This window comes from Corapipo altera, unplaced genomic scaffold (assembly GCF_003945725.1).
Source record: "Corapipo altera isolate COAL_440 unplaced genomic scaffold, ASM394572v1 112, whole genome shotgun sequence".
In the NCBI taxonomy this organism is placed as follows: domain Eukaryota; kingdom Metazoa; phylum Chordata; class Aves; order Passeriformes; family Pipridae; genus Corapipo; species Corapipo altera.
The window spans coordinates 2,582,239-2,600,917 of NW_020884899.1; the positions used below are offsets into that span (position 1 = coordinate 2,582,239).

Here is an 18,679-nt window from a genome sequence, read left to right on the forward strand (position 1 = left end):
CTGCATCTGGAGTGTTGTTCGCGTTCGAATTCTGCCTTGTTAACGAGCTGTTATGCTTGAAATTAATTACTGATGAGACCAACACCTTCCGCGAAACAACAGATGTGTTTTTAGAGTCTTCGGGTGACTGATGAAGCTGCAGGTTGTTTGCTGCTTGAAGTACAATGTGCTTCACGTGTATTTTAACACTTTTTTGTTACTGTGTGTTTTGTGTGAGAGCATGGGCATCATCCCATGCTCAGAGTTAACAGAGTGTGATTTAAGAATCCGCAGGTCTGGATTCTTGCCCTGTGACAGACTGATTGATTTCTTTACCTCTGAGAAGTCTTATCCCCTTTCTGTGTCCTGTTTTATGCTCTCCATTAAGGAAAAAGGGCCCTCTCACCTGCAAAGCACAGTGGGAACTATGGAGAACACAGATTATACAGAAGGTTGCTGTCATTGCTCCTGATTTTGGAAGATAAATGTAACCACCCTGGATTTAAAATGGGTTTAAATTGCAGATTCACTTACCTGCTTTTGAAAATAGAAATGAATCCAAGCCCCTTTTCTCATTAAGGTGGAAACTATAGATCAATAAATCATATTATTTTGTTCTTGGAGTGTCCTTTAGAATAGAGATGTGTTGGCTTTTCGTTTTAACTAAGCTGCAAGTGACTAAAAGTTCTTTGTTCTTTGTTACACAGCGAGTTTCAGGGAAGGATTTGGAGTAACTGAGGTCAAATGTACAAAACAGCATAAAAACCCCCTCCCTCTCTTGTAGCTTTTCTAAGGTTTATTCGGTGTTAATGTGTGGTAAGCATCTGCATTCAACACTTTTGTGGGAACAACAAAAATATGAGTGGTCATTTCTTTCTTATTGCTGAAAAAAATGTAAAATTTTCTTTATCTTTCAGGATCAAGCAGAACAGTTCTTTAGAAGTGGACACACAAACAACTGGGCGGTTTTGGTAAGCATAGTCCACGTTGTTTTCTTCCAACAAAGTTGCCAATTTTTTATCAAGAACCATGATTGCAACAGTCATTGAAGAGTTCTGCTCACTTGAAAGGAATGGAAAAATTAAGACTTGGAAATGGATGAATTTGAAATTGTGCCTGCAAATTTATTACCCTATAATGAAATTATCTTTTCAATAAGACTGGATTTTAAGTACTCAATGTGTCTAGCTACATGGTACAGTTCATAAAACAAAAGTTCTGACAGCATTAAAGTAGTTAAATTAACATATTTCATATGGAAAAAAAAGTATTATTCTGATACCAGGGAAATGTGGTCTCTTTTACCAGAAAGGTACAATTTATTTGTCATTTTTGTTCTTACTCAATCTGTTCACTTGTGATAACAGGCTTAGAATGAAATCAGTTTAGGCAACATAATGTTTAGATCAACTGTTCTTATCCTAATTCTTTTTTTTTTCTTTGCCATGTATCTTTTCTTAGCTTTGAATCATGCTGCACAATTGGTTCTTAATCACAGTTCAGGTCTTAATGACTAATTTGTTTCAGAACACTATTGTAATTACTCAGTAGCAGCTGTTTGTTTTCCAGATACTAAAATTGAGCAATATAAAAGGAAAGTTAACAGGAACTAATTGAATTAGAAGGAATAATTTCTATATTCTACAATGTACAAACTTGAAACTATTAAAACATCAAATTCTACTTTAATACTATTGACAAATAGGTGCTTTTATTAACACCCATAAAAACACACAAGGTGGAAAATTAAGCCCAAGGAGCTGTATTTTCTGTCCAGAACAGATTTTCTGCTGGTTGTATTTTTTCAGTGGTTCATCATTAAGATTTATAACAATTCCTACTAATTTTTTAAGCAGTAAAATAGGGAGAGGTTTGCTGCTATCATACACTTCAAGCCTGGGATAATGCAATTCCCACCTCACCTGTAGTTTGAATTAATATGCTGGAGTGTGAATAGCTTCATTTAAAGCTTGGACACATTGTCCACCGTGTTGTAAGGGAGGTGGTGGGGGTAAGGTGCAGATCATAGCACCTTGAAATGTCTCAGCTAAATTGGACACAGTTAGTTTTCAGAGCTTTAAATTTTGCTGAAAGGCAAATGTTCTCACAGACCGATTCCTGTGGGCTTTTTTGGAATTCCTAATTGGCAGGATGATCAAGACACCAGGGGATCCTTTCAGGCTGAATTTTTATAATTACTCAAACTACTACTCAGTTCTTTTTATGAAAAGACTAGAGGAAAAGATGCTGTGTAATGTAACTTAAAACTCCACATTTAAAACTGCAAAGTTAAAAAGCTGTCCAAGTGCTTGTTCCTGCACCTCTGTTTTTGTGGTTTTAAAGTCACCTCTTCTTGTAGAAGTTTTTGAAATCTCTGAATCAGAACAATGTCTGATTTAGGGAGTTTTTAAATCCAGGAATGGCTGAGTCCTGACCCTTTGCCTGTTAGAACAGTAGAAATTCAAGTCCTTCGAGGTTTTTGAAAATTTCTGCTCAGATTTTGGTTAGAACTCACTTAGCCCTTACTTTATTGCATTTTACTCCTTAAATGCAAATATCCTCAGTGTATTTTCCCCAGTGTGTGTCTTCTGCATGAATTCACTTATGCCTTTGTGCAAGAATGCTCTCAGAATGGGTTTGCTATTGAGATGAGGCCTCTTCCTTTGATTTTTAATTCCATTTGCTAAGGAGAAAGCAAATGAAAAAATTTAGCTTATCCACTTACTATTGCTGAATTATTCCCTAAAGTACCACTTTCTATACTTAGTTAGGGTTTATGATGATTTTTTCGTGAGTCAGTATGCTAATAACTTTTTTTTTTTTAACTTTTATTTTCAGTGTTTCTTTGCTTTGGCACACCAAAGATTTATACAACTTATGTCATGAGTTTCTTGGTGTTGCCACGTTCTTCCTGATTTGTTACTATTTTTACTATTCCTGTGATTGTGGTCTTCAGATGCAACGTGCCAGGCCAATTTGTACCTTTTACATTATTTAATATGCTTTTTTTCCTTCCTTTTCAAGGTGTGTACATCTCGATTCTGGTTTAATTATCGTCATGTGGCAAACACTCTCTCAGTATACAGAAGTGTCAAGAGACTGGGCATTCCTGATAGGTGAGGGGACCTTGGTGAATCCAATTCCTTGCAAATGTGCTGTGAAAGTTCTCATGCTGTCTGCAGCAGGATAGAAATACATTTATCTTCCCAGTTTAACTGGATAAAAGCAAAAAGGAAGGATGCAGTCACATCAGTTGTGTTGAAAAGTGCAGCAATGTTGTTCAAAAGGAAAAGCAAAAAGTTAATGTAGTAAAACTCCCATTTGGAACAGGGTAATTAGATCTGGCCCCTAAAATGTAGCACTTGGTAAATTGGTGAAAGCATAATGGGAAAATTGACAAATGCACTCAGCAATGACGGTGCTACTCCGAGATATGGCTCTTGCTGTACTTTAATTTCCTTTCAGCGTGGAGATGTTGGTAACTCTGACTGTCAAAGGTATCAGACTTCCACATCTGCAACCACACTGAATCCTTAAAGTAAAGGCTTTGACCAGAACAACTTCTGCATAGTGAAAATTGCCTTGAAAAAAATCTGGTTTGTGTGATTTGTTTTACGGAAACCAGTAACTTTGTCAATGTAAATTGTGCTTCTCTCCTGATAGCACAGTGGTTAAAATGGCACCCCCTTCTTTCACAACAGGAGCAGGAAGGTGAACAAACTGCTCTGAAGCATCTTTTAGTTGTGTTCCTGCTGGAAGGAACCTGTTGGCACTGTTCCATCCAGCTCTTTTGCACTGCAGTTTACTCAGAGCTGTGGAAGTGAGTTTTAGGCACCCACATCTGTTGAATGATAGGCTGAATATATTCCATTGAATGTATATATTCCATTGGTTATATGTGCCTGTAGGCTTCTGTGGAAATCTTGGTGGTGCTGGTTTTTAATGTTAGTGTAGAGGACTGGTAGTTTCTCCAGCATGTCTGCCTAAAGAAGGGTGTCTGCCTAAAGAAGGGTGTCTTGCTTCGTCAGTGCAAAATGTATATTCTGCTGGATTAAATTTGGATGGCTTGCCCCCCCCCCCCCCCAAGTCCAAAACTGTATTATCTGGAGTCCCCAGTTAGCTTCCTCTCAACTCTGAATGCAGTGGCAGTATCATCCTGTTTTCTCTGTTTATTTAACAAAAAATAAAAAGAGCAACTTTCTAGTTTTTTTGAAAGAGGGGAATTCAAAACCTAATTTTTAAAAGCCTTTGGGGCTGTAAATCTAAGGGAAAGCACTGCTGTGGGCTGAAAGCACAGAAATGTGGCTTTTGGTTTTGCACATCTCACTCAGAAGCATCTGTCTTCTCTCCTGTGCAGCCTTTGAAGCACAGGTGCCCGAGGCACTGCCTTAGAAATTCTTTCCCTGGTTCTGCCCTTACCTGAGAACTTTCATCTGCTTTGCATCCATCTGTCTTCACTGTTAAGGTCACAATAGGTGGCAGTTTTTGAAGTGCTGCAAAAACTACAGCATGGCTGAAGAGTTCTGCTGTTCAGTAGCCTGAGCCATTTCTTACCCATATCCAAGGTTCTGGAAATTAATCTTAGAAAGCCAGCAATGCTTTAGGCTCAGATTAAAAATAAGACATAGGAGAAGACCTGTTTTTTACTGTTTGCAGTAATTTTTACATGGATTTGAACATGTTTCTTCCTTAGACAAACTTGCTTTATCTGTTTTTCTTTCTTTGCTGCAAGACTTTCTTCAAAATATTGGCAAGACAAAACACACAAACCAAACCCCCACAACACAAAATTCCCAAGAAATCTCATAATCACATCTTAAAAATAAACATTTATCCTGATTCTTGGGGTTGATTGTTTTTGGAGGGGTTTGTGCCATAGGCTTATTTTGAATGGAACTCTGTCAGTTTGGTGATTTAAATACATTTGTCCTCCAACAACAAACCATATTAGGAAGATGATTTGTCCTCCTCTGGCTTCTGTCATCACAGCTTCATATTTATGCCAGTATTTTACGTCCTTTGAAAAAGTTTATTTTTGAGGACTTATATTAATTTGGACAGCATTTCTTTCTCATTTTTTCTTTTTTCTTTTTTGGTGCACTGTGGAGCATATCAGCACTTCAAAAGAATAATTTTACTCTTAAAGTGCTCAAACTGACCTACAGGTGAACGATGACAAGCACAGGAATGGTGTTGAAGTAACAGGACACAGTTTAATTTATAATTGTGTCCCTGAGAGTCTGAATTAAACAGCATTCTCTGGAGGATACAAAGCTTTGCTTTTGTAAGCATTGTTTGGGAGAATACCAGGATCCTAGTCCAGGAGGGGACTTGTTATTTCATATTTCATATTTTGACCCAAACCTGACCCTGCCAGGTGAAATACAGATCTTTTGGGTGCATGCAAGCTGGAACAGCTTTGTTACATACATAATATGCTGGGTTTGTTTTTTTTTTTCTTGGTACTATGTAATGCTGGGTTGTTTTTTTTTATTTTGTACTATAAAGACAAAAAATTGTCTGGTGTCAGCCCACTTGTGTTCTTCAGGACAATTCCATTAGCACAGGTAATCGTAGAGTAGAATATCAGATGTAGTATAATGGTTTCAGAAATGTTTAGGAGCTCCTCAATTTAATTAAAAATTATCCCAGTGTTTTTAATTGATCTACCTGAGAAGGTGCACACATGCTGTTATTTCTTCTCTGATACTGCATGAAATGCTTTAGTGCCCTATAAAAATCTCCAGGTTTTTTTATTAAGAGTTCTGTCAGCCTAGGTCCTGGCAAGCCTGTATCCTAAAGTTTCCAGTGTCAAATACTCTCATGCTCATCTTTGACCTGACTTAATCCTGTAGATAAATAACAGCCAGCCACGTTTCCATGTATGATATCTTCATTATAGTGAGGATGTGCATAAGGAAACAGGGTATAACCAAGCAAAGTTTCACTTGCAGTTCCAGGAACCTTGTTAATGTTATAAGCTATTGCTGTAACCATCAAACAGCGTTGTTATAATTTCTGTTTGACTGTTATGTGAAAGTAGAGTGGCTGAAATGTTTTTGTCTTATTTTTCCATAGTCACATTGTGCTGATGCTGGCAGATGACATGGCGTGTAATCCCAGAAATCCCAAACCAGCCACTGTGTTCAGTCATAAAAACATGGAGCTAAATGTCTATGGAGATGATGTGGAAGTGGATTACAGGAGCTATGAGGTGACTGTGCTTTAATTCAAAACCTGGGCCTTTTTAGTGTTGGTTTAAAGATTTATGCAGCATCTGTGAAATCTGAGGATTTCTGATTTTGGGCTGGGCTTTTATGATCAACTGATAGGTTTAAAATACACATCCCTCCCCCCATTGATCTTTGGGTTTGTGTTTGAAGTTTATTTTATTTGAAGTTTATTGTGCTAGAAACATGTTTAGTGTTTTGGCTGTTTTAAATCCACAGCTGAAACGATGTATGGAACTCTTTGTGTGTGTTAGGAATAGAATCACATTACTGAAATTTCTCTTCTTTGGAAATGGCTGTTCAGTGTCTCACCTTGTAAACACTTGAAACCACCGTGAAAATTTTGGTGTGCAGGTGAAATGTTTATTTAGGTAGGTCTTAATACTTAAATTCCTAGTCTTAAGCATATACTTTTAAAAGAAAACTAGAGCTATAACCTGATCATTAACATGAAGTAATTACTGTAGAAAAATCTTCATTCTGTCACCTTTCTTTTTGTGTAGTATTCCTTCAAACAGAATTTGAAGGAATCTTTACCTGTTGATCTTAAATTAGACATCAATTTCTTGGTTTAATTGTGCTGTGTAATCATTACTAAAGCTTTACAGAAGCATATTTCAGCACATAGTAGATGTTTTTTTTCCTCTGAAACTTTATAGGAAGAAGTGAAGGCACAACACTGAAATACAGATACACTCATGAAATAGAGAAACATGTTTTGTTTCTTGTTTTGGATTTATTCCTGGCATTTGAGCTGTGTGTGTGTGTACATAAAGTAGTGTTTTGGAGGCTTTGTTGCAGTCACCATCCAGGTGGGGTGTACTGATCACTCAGACTTATGTAACACAACTGTTTTTTCTTTGGTGAGTCGCAGAGGGAATTCAAACTTTTATTTTTCCATGGTAACACACCCTAATGTTGCAGCATTTTGTGAGTCCATGGGCCACTTTGGCAGAATGACCCTATGTGCTGACAGGTTTTCAGATCAATTAGAACCCATTTAGAAATGATAATGGTGGGAGACTTATTGGATATAATAAAGCAGCAGGCTGATGTCAATGGAATAAAGTGAAAGGCACCACCTGATTGTGAACCTGCAGTGAAACCTTAAACAGAAAATATCTCCTTATGCAGTTTATACCATGCAATATTATGTCTGTTTAGATATGCTGCATATTTTAGTGTTCTGTTACTTAAATTCTGTAACCCAGCCTATAGCTGATCAATATTCTTACCTTTAGAAAATGACTTTGTGCTTCTATTCACAGGTTACTGTTGAAAATTTCTTGCGAGTGTTAACGGGGAGAATCCCCCCCAGCACCCCACGATCCAAACGTCTCCTTTCTGATGACAGAAGCAATATTCTGATATATATGACAGGTAATCACAGGTTTCTGTGTGCAATTTGTTGGTGTTTGTTGTTCAGTCGGGTGGGTTTGTTGAAAGCATCACTAGTCCAAATGAACAAAAGGATCAACAAAAAGGTTTTTTTGTTTGTTTTTAGCATGTCATACAATTAAGGGAAGATGTCTGTAAGGCAGTACTAAACCAGTGTAGTTTCCATGTGAAGTGGTGTATGGGTGGTGTTCTTACTGTATCAGTTTATTCTGCTGGACTGTCTGTGGAGAAAGAGAATTGTGTTTGCCTTATTTTAGAAAAATGGTCCCCCAGGCTGATATCTTCCTTTAACCTACACTCTTGCCTAACTTCTGATTTTTCTGTCAGGCCATGGGGGAAATGGTTTCCTAAAATTTCAAGATTCTGAAGAAATCACAAATGTAGAACTTGCTGATGCCTTCGAACAAATGTGGCAGAAAAGGAGGTAAGAAATGAGCATTATTTAAACATGAAATACTGTATTTCCTGTACATACCCTTACTGGTAGGCCTTGCTTACCTGCAGCAGTGATACTGTCTGTTGTCCATAAAATTGCATCAAATTTTGCATTCAGAAAGAAGAGTTTTGCTTTTTGCTTTCAGCTTCCTGCAGAGTTAGAGCTACTCAAATGAATTGCTTTGACTAAACTCACACCTTAAAATCAGTCGCTGGGAATTCTCCTGTTCCTTGGGTTCCTGGCAGCTTTCCTTGGGTTCCTGGCAGCTGTCCTGGTAACTAAAAAGCAAAGTATGTATATGTTGTTTAAGTAGAAATGGCTAAGGAGGCTGTTTTATGTCTTTCAGGTACAATGAGCTGTTGTTTATTATTGACACTTGTCAAGGAGCATCCATGTATGAACGGTTTTATTCCCCCAACATAATGGCCTTGGCTAGCAGCCAAGTAGGAGAAGATTCTTTATCAGTAAGTACATTTATGTGATCCTGTAGACAATTTTCAGAAAGCTTGAGTTAAAAGCACAGTTCCACTTGACCTTTAAGTAAAAGTTTCCTTTGCAATTGCTGAGCTCTGAGGTGTTTAGTTACACAGTGTCATTTTGACAAAACTTGTAAGTGTACTTTTCCTACCAGCTTTTGTGTGCTGGCCCAAAGAACCAGACTAATGATGGATTTTTGTGCTTGCTGGCCAGCTTAAGCACTGCCTAGGGTAAGAAGAAATCTTTTGGGAAGACTGCTGAGAGATGTATGTGATGAATATTCAATTTAGGATTTACTACACTTGATAAGAAACCAAAACAAAACACTGCCTTTCACCTGCTGTAATTAAATCCCAGCTGAATTACAGAAGGAGCAATAGGAGAGATCTCAGCCAGACCAAAGCCAGCAGGTCAGGATTACCTGGACCCCTGCACTGCTGTAGGACACACTGGCTGTCCCAGCCCTGCTTTCAAAGTCCTGAGCAGGTCAGGGCAGCCCACAAACCTGTGCTGGACCATTAAGAAGAAGGGTTCCCAGCTTTGTTGAAAACACAGATATTACCAGAATTTTACATAAACTGTATTATTCAGCTTATCAGCAATATGTTGCCTCACAGGTAGTAATTTTCTTTGCATAATTTGCCTAAGAACAAAAAAATTATTCCTAACTTTTGTAACGTGCTGTTACATTCTGTTCCCTCCTGAACACACAGTTCTCTCCTGCAAATGCCCAGTAACTGCTGTGTGTTGTTTTTAAGCATCAACCTGACCTTGGGATTGGTGTTCATCTCATGGACAGATACACCTTCTATGTACTGGAATTCTTGGAAGAAATTCATCCAGCCAGTCAGACAAACATGAATGACCTGGTAAGTAGAATACTCAACATTCATGAATATGCTAATGACTCTAACAGTTTCAAAACTTAATCTATTTTGTCTGTAGGGTTCTCCAAATGCTTTCTGTGCTCCTGCTGTTTCTCTTTGGGGAAGGGGTTTTTTTTGCCATTGTTAAGTGTAGTTGTGTAACACTTCAGGGATTGACAGTGGCTTGCTGGCTACAGAAAAAATTAACTAGAATTAGCCAGATTTTGTTTTTTCATTGAAAAATTAGTAAAAGTATTCATTAAATATTCGTTTCAATAGAATGAAGTATTTGTCTGTGAAAAATGACAGTAGGAGGCTTCTAAAGCCACCTTAATGGATAGCAGACATTTTCCAGTTGTGGAAAGGCATTGGTGTTGTTTTGCAGAGGTGATTTAACAGTTACAGTTCTAACTGTGTGATCACAAATGCCTGCAGAGACTAATTTGTCTGTATATCTGCTTAGATTCCAGAGCAAGATATGTCCAAATCCATCAGTGTTTGGACTTCATTAAATGTTATTGTAGATCTCAGGTATGAGGCAGAAGGAAAATAAGAAGCCAACCAGATAACCTATGACAAAATTTATGGCAATGCCTCTGTAGCAGTGAGATGACATAAAAAGTAACCTTATTTTCTTTACCCTATTAACCCTTTATACCTGTTCCAGTGTTAGTTTCTTGTAGTCATGCATTATACTTTGGTACCTTGTAGCTGTAAATCTTGATGTGCTGTGTCAGGGATCCAAGAGCCACCACTTACACAACACCCTGGCTTTGATTCATTTCTGTAAAAGGAGCAGCTGCTCAGAATTTTGATGCCACTCTCTGTCTGCAGAGGACAGTGTTAGCCTGGCTGCTACACGTGTGATAGAATTCTCTCTGAACAGCCCACACTTGACAGATTTTATGTTGATACAGAATTGATTCAGCAGCCAAGATTCAAGGTTCTTTTACTTCCATGGGAATGAAATTCCTCCCTATAATTTAATACCTTCTGATTATGGGATGCAGATAACTTCACAATAAATCTTGGTAAAGAAGAGTGTGCAAATTCTTTATTGATTCAGTATCTTCTTCTAGCCTCTTCATTCAAATAGCACTGTAGAGCAGAAAATGAATTTGTGTTAATTAAAAAAGGTCATAAAAGGGAACAGCACTATCTACAGTGTAAGACACCATCTGGGAAGTGGTGTAGCTGGTCTAGCCAGCTGAATATTAATCTGGTGGTTGAAGAGTGTAGAAATTTGTTAGCTGGCCAAGCAGTTTACCTTCTGAGCTCTTTGGAGAAGATACCTAATTGTGTGTTTGTTTTTGCTTATATGCAAAATAGGAGAAGTAAATTCTTTACATCGGGTAAGTCATCTTATCACACACCATTCTGCTGATTGGTGTTCTGGGAGTAAAAGAGAATGGACCCAAATATATCCTGACTTGTGATGATTTGTTCAAGGCCAGGTTGGATGGGGCTCTGAGTGACCCAGTGTGTGGTGGGAGGTGTCCCCACTCCTGGCAGGGGAGTGGAACCAGATGATCTTTAAGGTCTTTTCCAGCCCAGGCCATGCTGTGATCATGTCCTGAGCCATGACTTGCACATGTTTCAGCAAACATGATCACTTGATTTTGAGTTGCTGCTTTCCAGGGCTTCATCTAAGAGTTTCAAAATGACATATGGTTACTCCAGGGTAAGGATATAAGCTTATTTTTTTGCCAACACTTGTAGGGGATACTTTGGCACTGGAATGCACTGTTAGTGTCAGCTGGTTTAAGAATAAAGAGCTACTGCTTATCCAAGTCTGATTTATTTTTTTTAATTTAAATTAATGCTTTCCAAGCTCAGGATAACTTAAGTTTTTGGCAAACTAGCTTTAAAATTAACTGATGTTTAGTTGTTTGATCTTTTTATATGTCAAATGTCTGCTCTTTTAGAAGTACTGTGTATTTGTTACACTGCTTCTCTTTATTGTAACCACTCTTGAAACAGCTTCTCTTCACATCCAGCTAAGGTTTGGATATTGCATTCCTGCAAAGAATGAGACATCTTTTTTCACAATCCACTCCACCTACTCCCCACCTGCTCCATCTGTGTTGCTAAGGGATAGCATAAAGCTGTGCAAATGACTGGCTTTAGGTTTGATCACAATTCTCAGAAAGTAAAGACTAAATTGAAATGTCACACAGTTGAACTTTTAAAATAAGATTCAAATAAATTTCTAAATGAGATGTCATTTGTCATAAAGTAGCTGAAATTGTTGCTAAGAAAAGTCAAGATAACAAAGTTCCTGTGTTGGGAGAATTGTTTAGCTCTGTTTGAATAGAATCTTATTTTAAAAAACTTTGGAAAAATTGATACAGGATCCAATGTGTTTCACTTAGCCAGTGTTTGCCTTTTCTTTCTTTGTCAGAAGACCTCAGTTATTAGTGTTACTCTACTGTGGTGTAATTGCTTTGCAGTCCTTCTTTTCTCAAACTGATAGATTTTTAGTGTTGAAGTCTTCTCACTGCCATTACACATTTTCATCCAAGATTCATATCAACATGTTATGGTGCTAAATTGTTGTGGGACAAGTTGGAAATAGTTGGGTGCAGTATCAGTGTCCCCCTTTCAGTGCTGATGCAGTTGTTTTGGGACATGTAACCTCTCAGGAACTCAGCAGAGAGACTCAACGGTGTCACTGCAGCATAAATTTATGCTTCAGTTAGTGGGATTAAAACAAATACTTCCCTTTTACAGTTTACTTCAGAGACCTAGTTTTTATGTTTGTGCCCTGAGCTGGAGCAGAGCTGGGGAAAATTGGTAGCATTTTGGTGAAAATGAAACTTTAGAGGGTTCGTGTGTGCATTGAGAAGGGGCTTTTTTATGGGAAGCGTGATGCTGATGAGTCCAGTTCATTTTCACTTCACGGGGAGGATAACAAAGAATGGATCTGCCCTGTCTTTTCTTTAGTAGCTGTGTGATACTCTGCCAACAGGAGAGTTGGGAATCATTAAAAAAGAACTCAGTGTGTGTGTGCTTGTCTGCTTCATGTAGAGGTAAAAGTGAGCTGAAGTTTCCCTGGACAAGCAGCTCAATGCCGTGTGCTTACAGGTTTAGACAAAATAGACAAGGTATAAAAGAGAAACTGTAATAGGGCAGGAGGGAGGAATGGGGAGATGGAATCTGCCCTCTGTGAGGAAAAGGCAGGTTTCCTCTCTGGGAAACGTTTTTAGTGTAGGGTTCTGTTGTCCAAAGGGAATGAGCAACAAAAGCCTGTACATTTTGTGTTAGGCTTAGCACAGAATTTCTGCTGGGAAGTATGACCTGAAGCTCAGAGGTTTTGTCACTCATAATCTGGAATAACTGAAGCTGCATTTGCATGGAGCTAGTTAGGACCTGTGGTTTTGTCATAAGAATGCAACCTTGTAAGAGCTGACCCATGATGTAATTTATATTCTGTGACTGATGGATCTGTTTGTGAAAATCACTTGGGGGATTTAAGATTAAGAAAGAGGAGCACTCATGTGGAGAGCATCCTTCTTAGGTCCTCTGTGATAAATCTATTGTGTTAAATACTCTGTGTTGCTGGGATGTACAAGGACTCACATAAACCAGCGCTGTTACCAGGTGGTCAATGGACAGCAACATTTCCTCTGGAGCCTCTGCCTGGTGATGTGTCCAGTAGGGTTGTGGTTTGGTTGCAAGGTTTGAGTCTCTCTGATGATTGAAACATGAACTCAGCTTTCCACGCTCACCAAGGAGTCTGGAGAAAGCCTTAGGCTACTTTTCATAGTATTTGTAGCATTTTTAACAAAAATACAGACCAGTTACTATTTATGATACTGCATTATGTCCATTATGAGATTACTTGAAATAAAGAAACTCTGCAGCTGTGAAATATTTGAGACTTTTGTGGCGAGTGTGGTGGAATTGTGCAAAGCAGCATTATGTCCAAAATGCATTGGTGTTGCCTTGAATATCTACATAACAACTTTGTTACTTTAGAGGCATGCTGTCCTGGCTAAATGCTACAATAAATCTGTTACTGAGATCTTTATGTAGAATGGAGTCCAGTGAAAACAGTTTATTAGTGCTGCGTGTGTCTTCCAGGTGTTGCAGTGTGTGCTGGATATGTAGACAAAATGCATGAGGAAAATAAATAATAAGGTGTTCAGCTAATTTGTGGGTTTCACAGGATGTCTCTGTGAACTTCATGTACATAAGGCACCTTTGATATTTGAAGATCCTTATTCTGCACTAATTTGTGAGCTGAAAATTAGAAACAAAACCGATGGGGTTTTTTCCGATCAAAATGTAAATTCTTGCTTCTTTATGAAGCCTTTAACATAGCTACTTACCAAAGTTTGTTTAATCTTGCATGCCTCCCCTTGGTAAATATGAAGAATTTATGCCCACTTGTGACTTCAGGAAGGTTATAGAAGCATTGCTGCGTCTGTATTCAGAAATATATTCGTGCCTTTATCAGTTAGATGTAATTGATGGTTGGTTTTCACAGAAGCATTTCTAAACTCAATTATTGTGAGGATAAAGGTTTTCTGAATTGCATAATCAAGATGTTTATGCCTTTAAATGTTTTTCTTCAACCACCTTTTTCAGTTACGGAGCTTTTACTGAAGTCAGTGCAAGTTTTGTGTGTTGTTTATCTTTCTTTTTATAGCAATTTCGTTTTGGAAGGTGTGTGTAGAGACTGTTGATGAGTGGGGGACAGGATGTGATTGTCCCTCTCGGTTTCCAGTTTCAGGTCTGTCCAAAAAGTCTGTGTGTTTCCACCCCTGGGCATCGAACCGATCTCTTCCAGCGGGACCCTCAGAATGTTCTGATCACCGATTTCTTTGGCAGCGTGCGCAAGGTGGAGATCACCACAGAGACAGTTGCTCTGGACCGGGACTCAGCTGCTTTTGAAAGCAAGTAAGTAGTCATTGTTTAAGCTTGATTTGTACAGCTCCGTGCCACAAAACCAAAACAGTTGTGTAACTGTCGAGGAAAAAGAACTCTGGTTTCCTGTGGTTTCTTACAAAGAATCAGGGAGTGACAAGAAGCTGAACAGGAGCCAGAGTGTGCCCAGGTGACCAAGAAGGCCAATGAATCCTGGCCTGGATCAGGAACAGTGTGGCCAACAGGTCCAAGGAAGTGATTCTGCCCCTGGACTCAGCACTGGTGAGGCCACCTCTGGAGTGCTGTGTCCAGCTCTGGGCCCCTCAGTTTAGGAAGGACATTGAGGTCCTGGAGCAGGTCCAGAGAAGAGCAACAAGGCTGGGGAAGGGACTGGAGCACAAGTGCTGTGAGGAGAGGCTGAGGGAGCTGGGGCTGTTCAACCTGGAGAAGAGGAGGCTCAGGGGAGACCTCCTCACTCTCTGCAACTCCCTGACAGGAGGGGGGAGCCAGGTGGGGGTTGGTCTCTTTTCCCAGGCAATGATCTGCAAGACAAGAGGGCTGGGTCTGAAGCTGTGCCAGGGGAGGTTTAGGTTGGATATTAGAAAGAATTTCTTTGCAGAGAGGGTGATCAGCCATTGGAATGGGCTGCCCAGGGAAGTGGTGGATTCTCCATCCCTGGAGGTGTTTAAGGACAGACTGGATGTGGCATCAGTGCCATGGGCTGGGAACCACAGCGGGGTTGGATCAAGGGTTGGACTTGATGATCTCAGAGGTCCCTTCCAACCAGGCTGATTCTATGACTCTATGACATGGACCTCCTGCTGGGAGAAAGTTGGGGCTTGTCAGCTGAAAACTTTGCTTAAAAGTGCCTGCCCCTTTATTCAGGCTTGTAAATAAATGCTGCTGAAGACCAAGGTGTGGATGTCAACAACAGGAGAATTAGTCTAGAATTTTCTTTCTGCCTTAACGTTTCTTCTTCAGTGCTCAGTAGCATTTTGTTCCTGTAAATTCCTGCTTGTGATAGTTTACTCCCTCAGATAAACTCTGAGTATAAGCCATCGATTAGTTGTTTGCTAACAACTAGCTTTTTAATAAATGTTTTGTTTCTGTTCTGTGAGTTCTCTGGCTTTTGACATTCTACTGTCCTGGGAATTTCTGTTGCTGAGATGCAGTGATCTGTTCGATTAAAATTTCTGGTGCAAGTTCATTGATAGGAGTTGTAACAGGGCTGCTGCTGCTTTGTGGATGAATAAAGAAGTATAAACTTCTTTGTATTTTTGGGATTCTGTTGCCACCTATTGGGAACATGCAAAGGAAGATGTGCTTGTTCTTTAGAGTTTATATAGCATTGTACTTCCATTTCTGTTGCATCTTTTATGTTTCATCATACTGCCCTGTAGGAGGGGGAAAACAAAGGACTGAACTAATGTGCTATATGAGGGATGAAATACTCCTCAACACATAAATTTATGTAAATCATTGTCTACCTTGTTTACTGTTGCTCAAATAAACAAGCTAGGGGATAGCAGTTTTATTTATTTTAAAGGTACCAGTAACTCCAATCCTCACAGTTATAAACACCCTACAAGGTTTAGTGCATTTCTTATTTTATTTTCAGGCTGTATTTTTATCTGGATCACATGCATTAGTACATAGCATACATGTCTTTCATTTTGTGACTCCTTAGCATAGAACACTGTCTGGTGACATTAAATTTGTTTTTTCACCGAAGAATAAAAAAATCTTTTGGCAAGTAACAGACATTTTGCTAATAAAAATCATGATGAAAACTTGCCTATGTGGGTTTCTAATTTGTGGGTGATTAAATGGAGAAATAGATTTTGGAGGACTTTAATGTTCTGAGGCAGGAAATTGGTTGGGAGTTTCAGCTTTTATTTTTGTGTTAGTTTGGTGTCAGTAGATGAGGGTTTTTTGGGTGTCTGACACTACTGGATTGGACACGTGGAAGCAGTGTTGGCACTCAGCACAGAGAGGAATATTATCCTTGTGAAGTGTTCTGATATTTAATGAAAGCTGTTTTACATTATCATGGCAATTCCACTTCAGTTAAGTTGCTGAAATTGGAAGGGATAGAGGGACGTGCTGGTTTAATATCTGAATAGTTCTCCTGTAGCTTGAGAGAGTCTTTGGGAATGTGTACACCTGGGAACTGAAGCACACAATAGCAGCTCATGGAATACTGCCTTATGTTAGGAATGTGTGGGACCATTTTTAAGTGGTCTTGTAGTGCAACTTATTCACTGAACTATATTCAGATTCAATTTTCCAAAAAAGTGCTTCAGTTCTTGGTTTGTTGTTACCACTTTGAAAGAGTTTATAGGCAATATGTTTTTAATGGAGGAGAAAGTATGGAGTTTGTAAAAGTGCTGCAAAGTTGTAGTACAGCTTTATAGGTAGTGATGTGGAGTGCTTAATGAATTCCTTAAACAGAATTCTGAGGTCAGTGCATTGGTGTGACGGCTCTGTTTAGCTACAAAAAATTTAGGAATTACAGCTCAAAGTGAATTCATTAATTAAAAATATTAATACTTTTTAAAAATGCATTTTTGGAGGGTCTGATATACAAGAACTAGTTACTCTGGTTTTGGCTAAAGAATGTTATAAACATCTCTTTCTGAGGGTGTTGAGAAGGCAGAACACAAGTTATGTGATTTTTGAATAGATTGTCCCAAATTAATGTAAGAATGACTCCAGAATGAAAGAGTGTGAGTACATATTCTTAACCTTCTCAACCATTCTGTGCCTTTTGGGAGTGCAATGGCTGTTGACACTCTAATGTAAAAAAACTGGGGAAAGATGGGGCTAGCACATCCTGGTTTATTCTTCTTGGTATCACTGGGAGAGAACTAAATCAGTCTTATTACAAATGAAATAATCCTTCCAAATTAGTTATGACTTGTTCACGCTCAGCATTGTTTTAAAAGCCTTCATGAAGAAGAAAAAACTCATGTAGAATTGAACTTGGGCCCTTAAAGGTTTCCAAGAAGTATTTCCCAAGAAGTATCTGATAGATCACGAATATAATGTGTTACATTGGTTACTGAGTGTGCACATTTTATTTGTTTAGTATTTGGTATGGTCTCCAGACTTCATTCCTTTATGAATCATGTCCTCTGTGTTTTATTCTTCACACAATATTAGCTTGATACCTTTTCTCTTTTCCTTTTACATACTGGTGGCAGTAGAATGCTGCAGAATATTTGTGTTACGAGCACGACCAGAAAATGAACTCCAGACTGAGTTCTGACACAGTCTGAAGTAGTCTGTGTTAGATCTGATTTGTTTGTTTTAAAGCTGCAGGTGTCATGTATGCAGATAAGGGCATTAAAAACCAACCAGACAAAAGGAGATGAAGGAAGGTGCTGTCATGTGAGGCACGAACACATATCGGGGTTGTACTGCCGGCAGACTGTTCGTGTTCTCATCTTGCCCACTGCTGTGACTTTGCCAAATCTTCTCAATAGAAGTTTGTTCTTTTGTTACACGATTGCTTAGCAATTACTTGGTAACACAGATCCACTCCCAAGCCCAGCGGGAGCTGTAGCTGTGCCACCAGATCACAACTGGCAGCTCCGTGTTGGGCACACGCCGGGATGTTTGAGGAGAGAGGCCTTTGAAGTTCCCTCTGGCTTGGGCTGAGACTCTTACAAAGAACAACTACTAATTAACCAGGGGAAGAGGCTTTCTTTCTATCCACGTAGTGGTAGGTGAATATTTGCGAGTAAAAGCTTTTAAAAAATAAAGAGAAGGTTCCTCTGCTGTTTCCTTTCTTTGCAGTGATTTCAGTCTAAGCTATGTTCACTTCAAAGGGCTTGTTCTGCAGCTGCCTCAGTCCTGACTGGGTCTGTAGCTGCCAATTTTAGCAGAAAATCAGGCAGTCTAGGGGTTCTGGGGCTTCAACTGGTTATGTTTTGTCTGCATCTCCATGCAAGTGCAAAGAGTCCATGTTAAGGAGTAGAAGACAACCTTCATCTTTGGAGAAGGAGCCTTGCAGAGTTTAGAATATGTAATAAATTAGGAGTGTGTCGCTTAAACTTGGACTGTAACTCTACAGCCAGTTGGAACACTCTCCTTTTCAGTTCTTGTTGCGAGGAAAAAATCTGTATCAGCAGAAAGTGCTGGTAAAAAATTGGGATGAATATTTCCCTTGGGGGTACTAAGAAGTGAATTAAAGACAGCATCATATAAACCCATCCTCGTTTCATTGCTTTTGAGAATTAGGCTTTGTATTTAATACTTCTCTTATGAAGAATTGTGATACTAGTGGTAGTGATTGTTTTCCTAAAAATAAATAAATTGGCCACTTGTGTTAGGAGGGATGCTTGTGTAACAGCATAATGATGAGTAATTGGTTCATTTACTGTGTGTTACTAGCTAATGTTCTCTCAGTCTATTTTTTTTTT

General features: G+C 39.0%; 1 protein-coding gene across 1 annotated transcript in view; it reads left to right on the plus strand.

Moving 5' to 3' along the window:
* The window catches only part of PIGK (phosphatidylinositol glycan anchor biosynthesis class K), a 63,795-nt gene that overhangs the window by 825 nt on the left and 44,291 nt on the right, over positions 1–18,679 (plus strand). The window contains exons 2-9 of the mRNA XM_027649040.1: positions 897–950; positions 3,004–3,095; positions 6,058–6,193; positions 7,478–7,589; positions 7,935–8,031; positions 8,390–8,507; positions 9,279–9,389; positions 14,116–14,288. Coding sequence (XP_027504841.1) covers positions 897–950; positions 3,004–3,095; positions 6,058–6,193; positions 7,478–7,589; positions 7,935–8,031; positions 8,390–8,507; positions 9,279–9,389; positions 14,116–14,288 — 893 coding nt within the window. The remainder of the gene's footprint in view (positions 1–896; positions 951–3,003; positions 3,096–6,057; positions 6,194–7,477; positions 7,590–7,934; positions 8,032–8,389; positions 8,508–9,278; positions 9,390–14,115; positions 14,289–18,679) is intronic.